This window comes from Agrilus planipennis, unplaced genomic scaffold (assembly GCF_000699045.2).
Source record: "Agrilus planipennis isolate EAB-ADULT unplaced genomic scaffold, Apla_2.0 scaffold1258, whole genome shotgun sequence".
NCBI classification, from domain to species: Eukaryota; Metazoa; Arthropoda; class Insecta; order Coleoptera; family Buprestidae; genus Agrilus; species Agrilus planipennis.
In genome coordinates this window covers 1-5,589 of record NW_020439908.1, presented here as the reverse complement: position 1 = coordinate 5,589, position 5,589 = coordinate 1, and the positions used below count along the sequence as shown (strand labels likewise).

The 5,589-nt window shown below is 34.6% G+C and overlaps 1 protein-coding gene across 2 annotated transcripts; it reads left to right on the top strand.

Annotated features, from left to right (window-relative positions):
* Positions 1-2,725: 2,725 nt before the first annotated feature.
* LOC108743792 (protein tramtrack, beta isoform) lies at positions 2,726-5,485 on the top strand. 2 transcript variants are annotated; one of them, XM_018479384.2, is made up of 2 exons: positions 2,726-2,950; positions 4,249-5,485. In XM_018479384.2, the coding sequence occupies exon 2, from the start codon at positions 4,289-4,291 to the stop codon at positions 5,168-5,170; it is 882 nt and encodes a 293-aa protein (XP_018334886.1). In that variant the 5' UTR covers positions 2,726-2,950; positions 4,249-4,288; the 3' UTR covers positions 5,171-5,485. The 2 variants fall into 2 exon arrangements, with proteins under 2 accessions (XP_018334886.1, XP_018334887.1); XM_018479385.1 differs by lacking the exon at positions 2,726-2,950 and adding an exon at positions 3,011-3,460.
* The last annotated feature ends 104 nt before the right edge of the window (positions 5,486-5,589 follow it).

The window sequence follows — 5,589 nt, the reverse complement described above, 5'->3', positions numbered from 1 at the left end:
CTTATGTAATTGTAGAACCAAATGATAATCTAGAAATAAAGTCAAATCACTATTCTTTTACAGTTCATTAAAAATTGAACATCTTTCATTGAAACTACTCGAATCCATCGAATGTACACCCGTGTCCACATCCTCATCCGAAATTTCATAATCATAACATCCCTGGTTTCCACCCGAGCCGAAGGTGAGGGNATTTATGCTTTATGTTATTAAATTGTTATAAATATCTCCTGAAGTATCTGTATCAGTTTTGAAATTTACAGAGTTTGGGTGTTTTTTTGTGTGTATCATTTCTCTGATAATACGTTTTTTATAATTGCTTTCTCGGTTCAAAATTACTAACTAACTAATATTGAACTATCATCAACTGTATCATTTTGTTTTGTTACATTTGCAATGATTTTGCAATACTTACAATGTATACATTTTTATAGTGAGGTATTGCATTTTTTCGAAGGTTATTTTAAACAATGCTGCAATTAGGAATCAATAAAAAACGTCAGTTTTTTCCTTGAAGAGAACCACAACACGCATAAAACTGAAAAGAGGGCTGTTTACACGACAGTGTATTTAAAAGCATATTATTACTCAATTTAATAGTAATAAACATTGCCATTAAAACAGAATTTTCTGAAAGTTAATTGTAATTATATGTACGTCTCAGTGTACCTAATTGTTTTCGCATATTTATCAGTAAATTCAGCAATTACTTATAGGGGTGAGACATTAATTGTCACCATAAGCACATTAATAACAAATATTTATAATACGACAATGTGATTTAAAGAAAGTATGATGTCTTTAACAATTTAAATGTTTTACCTATGAATGTACGCTGGAGTAAAAACCCACAAAAATTGAATTATTTAATTTTACATTTTAAATACTTTATGTACGATTCGATGTATACAGCGCAACATTGTATACCTGCAATGAGTTGAGTATTGTTTATTAATTATCTAATTAATTGTTAACGATAAAATTCACTGTCAATTATCTGAGTCAGTGCTAATTGTTTTCAAGTATCTACTATTATATTTATTTATGCAGTGCGTTGAGGTCCTACAATACATACATACCGTAATTATTACAAATGTGTGTAACACACGTACCTAAGCCTGTAATAAGAATGTAGTGTTTTACCTGTGGGTACATACATATGTGTGTGTATAAGGTACAACCATATAAACATACCATTGCGTAATCAAATACATATATCCACTTTTACATGAATAAATAAGTATCCGACATCGTTAAAAAAAACTGATTTCCAGGTTCAAGGTATCATATTTATATTTAATTTCGAGTTCAACTACTAGAGTTGGGAAATTCGCTTTGGCTTCTTAATCTAATCTTAAAGTAATAAATAAAATCGACCCAAAAATACACATTTAATCTCGTACTTTATAACGGAGCTTAAAAAGGAATCCTATTGTGTTGAAAAATAATTTTAAAATTTTTAGAAATTGTGTTTCCTGTTTTTCAGTGAAAGTAGCGGCTTGATTACATTTAACACGTCAGCTAAAAATACAATATTGAGTTGTTTTCTTGGAAACGGTTAATTGCTCCGAAATACAAAAACCTTTATATGCAATCAACCAGTTAGCTCCTATTGTGCTTTTTAGCGTCTTTCTTTTATAGAAATGTTGTATCGCTTTTAAATTGGTTAAAATACATTGTGTGAATGGTATTAATTTGCCGAATACATAAATTGTAATTCTAACTTACATTGTAAGTCCTTACATGCGTATGTGGGTGCCACAAAGCAAATAAATTTTATATTTTACACAAAACGAATGCTTATACATAAATATGCAAATATGGAGGTATGTGTGATCGTTAAACATTCATTGGTATTACACATAACCACGCAAAACTGATAAGCAAAATGGGAAAATAAGGAATTTTATGTACTTAATATTGATGAAAAGCATGTCGGTACTTTTATAATTTTTAGAAGAATGTTGTTCTTTTTCCTTTACCAAAAGAAACAAAGAAATTTGAATCACTAGCTACACAGGGTACCAAGGTACCTAAATATAGGAAGTATGAAACATAAAAGATATCCGGTATCACAGCGATAATAGAATATGATAACGGATATTAGGGACAAGAAGGGGCGCAATAATAACTTAATTAGAAACGAGTATTGGCCTAAGCAGTGGTTAATATCGGAACTATGTCAAATAAACCCTTGACCGAATCAGATTTTTCCCAACAATTTAATAATTCGGCCATTCGTTTTCACACCTGTTGAGTACGCTTTCTAAATATAAATGTTTTGTATTTGCCTTGACGACCTGAAAATGTCCTCGATCCCAATTAGATAAACAATAAAAAACCTGCTTGACCAATCCACCCCTATCTTTTTCATTCCGTATCATACGGGTCACATTCCCGGAAAGTGTTACAAGAAGTCAAAAAGTTGTTCTCTTTTTTGAGGGGGGTCAACCACCCCACGTTAACTTACACGTGTCGACTCCCCGTGCTGGGCAGCGATCCTGCTGTGAAGTAGACTCCTCCAACAGAAACACACCCAGTTTTACTCCACTGGGCTGCTGTTCAAGCCCTCTACGTAAGCGTACAAGTGCAGCGGCCCAAGTAAGTCGTGAAAGCGGCTCTTACATAGGGTTGCGCGAGTGTTGAACGCTCAGCGCCTAGACCACTAGACATCCACAACACTCAAGGTCATCATTGCCGTGGTGGTGGTGGTATTCTCAGCCCGACCTGCGCGGGGATCGAGTTGGATTTAGTTGGTCGAAGGGTGCGCACCACTGACTTTTCTCCCTGCTCAGCTAATTCGCCACGAAATGTCGGGTGTTTAAGTTTGAAAACACTGTCAGTTTGTTACTTGTGGTGGTGTTTTAGTGTATGTATGTATATTGTTAGTGAACAAATGTGATATAACACGCCACGGTTAGGTGTTTTTGCTACAAGGACAAGCTATTGCGTAAGTATCTTGCTTTATTGGTGAATTGCTCACACCCTCTGCCCGCGCGTGACATAAGTTCTATGTTTGGACTTTAAACAATATTACGGACGTATCATAGTTGCGCAATAGAACGCAAAATTTGTTGAATTCATAATTTTTTGCTGTACTTTTTGAAAGACACCCTTATTATTTACAAGAAACTGTGCCCTCGAAACAGCGGTTCACAGAAAAAAATCTGGTTAAAAATAAACCGCGGAGAATCGCGATAGCTGTACTAAATATCCGCTTAACGGTTGTTTGTATTACAATCGCCTGCAGTCAAATTAGAATCGAGGGGAAAAACGCGAGTTGGATTTAAAACTTTCGAAGACTTGGCGGTTCGAATTCGGCTCACCCCGAGCTACCCCGATTTTGTCCGAGTTGCGAGAGAGACAGCGTAATTCTAACATGGCGGCTTAAGAGTTCTGTGGTGATTTTCATCCTAGTAGGGATTCAACCCTTTTGTTTTAGTGGCCCCGTGTTTACAAGGTAATTTAAAATTTAAATTATATTCACGGCCGGCTCGCTTGCGACAAGTGACATAGCTTGAAAGTGCAGGTTTGTTGTGGGTTTCGTGATCTAAATGAATTAGGGTCGACGACTTCATTTACCCTGGCTTTAAAATCAATATTTTTCCGTAAATGGATACTATATCTATTTTATTTATTCAAGGTGTATTTTGTTTTTGATTAGTAGCATGTTTTAAACATTTTTCATGAAGGTCTTGCGTAGCTGTTAAATTTATTAATGAAAAAAGGGTTGCACAAATTAATGTTGACTGCGTAGCAAATTATTGAAGTAGGCGGGGTGTTGTGATAATGTTTTAAAAATGGCGGAGGGCAACACTCGTTTTCAAATAAAAAGGCGAATAATTTGGGTTAGCAATAATTAAAATATACTCACGATTTGTAAAGATCTTGCCGTCGACGTTCTGTTATGCAGCAGTTTTCTGGTTTTCCGCATCGTTTAAACGCCGGTGATGTAATATTGAGTTCATTAACGGATGCTCGGAGACACCTGTGGAATTCATATCCTATCAACTCTTGTTCCCGCTCATATTTAAACTCATTAAATAATTCATTCACCGTTTTGGACGTGCATGTTTGTTTCGGAAACACTATTATGATATATTTACTTTAATCTGATGTGTTTGTAGTCATTATATCTTTACAGTAGTTTTGAGGTTATGTACGTGATATTTCAAGATTACATACATCAAGTTTTTGAAAACAAACAAAATGAAGCGTTTAATTTATAGATTCTATCTTAATTTTCAGAAAAGGCCAAAACAATCTCTTCCAAGTGGTTGTGCAGCAAATGTCTAAAATTAATTATCGATATCTACAACCGTCATTGTTTCGTCCAGGAGTAGGCGCTTCAGCACTCTCTAATATGTCTTCCCAACGTTTCTGTTTGAGGTGGAACAACCACCAATCCAATTTATTGTCAGTTTTTGATCAGCTTCTGCACGATGAAAGCTTTGTTGATGTCACTCTTGCAGTAGAAGGACAACTTCTGAGGGCTCATAAGATGGTTTTATCTGCATGTAGCCCATATTTTCAAGCCCTGTTTGTTAATCACCCTGACAAACATCCCATTGTAATTCTCAAAGATGTCCCATATAATGATATGCGCAGTCTACTTGATTTTATGTATCGAGGTGAAGTTTCGGTTGACCAAGATAGACTTACAGCCTTTTTGAGGGTAGCAGAAAGTCTTAGAATAAAAGGTTTAACTGAAGTCAATGAGGAAAAATGTGACACAATTACATCTTCTTTGATGCAACAACAAGGAAACAATCTTCCACATTTACAAAGGCTACAGCCCCAGAAAAGATTTGGAAATACATTAAATATGTTAGGAAATGCTCTCATGCAGCCTAAAAGGAAACGAGGTAGGCCTAGGAAACTTTCTGGTAGTTCGAATGGTGTTGAAGATTATGATAGGAATGATTCATTAGTGACAGGAAGTCCAGAGATGTTAGAAGTTAAAATGAGTATGGATGGTTTTTCTGGTCATAATTCTGACTCAAGTAGTGGAAAGCCAGACAAGGAAGAGACAGATGAAGTTAAAGTTAAGAAAGAATCAGAGCCAGTTGCTGGAACTTCCAAAGAACAACAAGGATTGAACAATTCAGTGCCTAAGAACAATGATACAGAAGCACAAACTTCAGGTAAGTTTAAATTGATAAAAAAATAAGTTTTGTTCTGATTTAGGAAGTAATTTTTGAAGGCTCTTGGTGAAACAATTTAATTAAAGGAAGGTAAAAACATTTGGAATGGTTTCACTTATAGAAATATTTTTAACTTATTAGGGCATTAAGTACTGCAATTCCAATACAGTTATTTTCTTTGAATCCTACTCAACTTAAGTAGTATAAACTTATTAACCCAAGAGAGAGTTAATAATTTTCCCTATGGAAGGTGGTGTAACAGTTTAAAATTATTTTTATGGGTCTTTTTATATTCATTTAATGGTAACTATTATTGTAAGGAAATGCCATTCCAATAAAGTGTTTTTATACTCTTCTATTATTAGATAAAAAAGAAAAATTAAGAATTATTGATGAAGTACAGTTTTCCAGATCCAAATCACTATTCAACATAATTGTATGTTTT

What these genes read in the sequence shown, in the direction of transcription:
- LOC108743792 (XM_018479384.2), top strand. Translation starts at nt 4,289, where the DNA reads ATGTCTAAAATTAATTATCGATATCTACAACCGTCATTGTTTCGTCCA.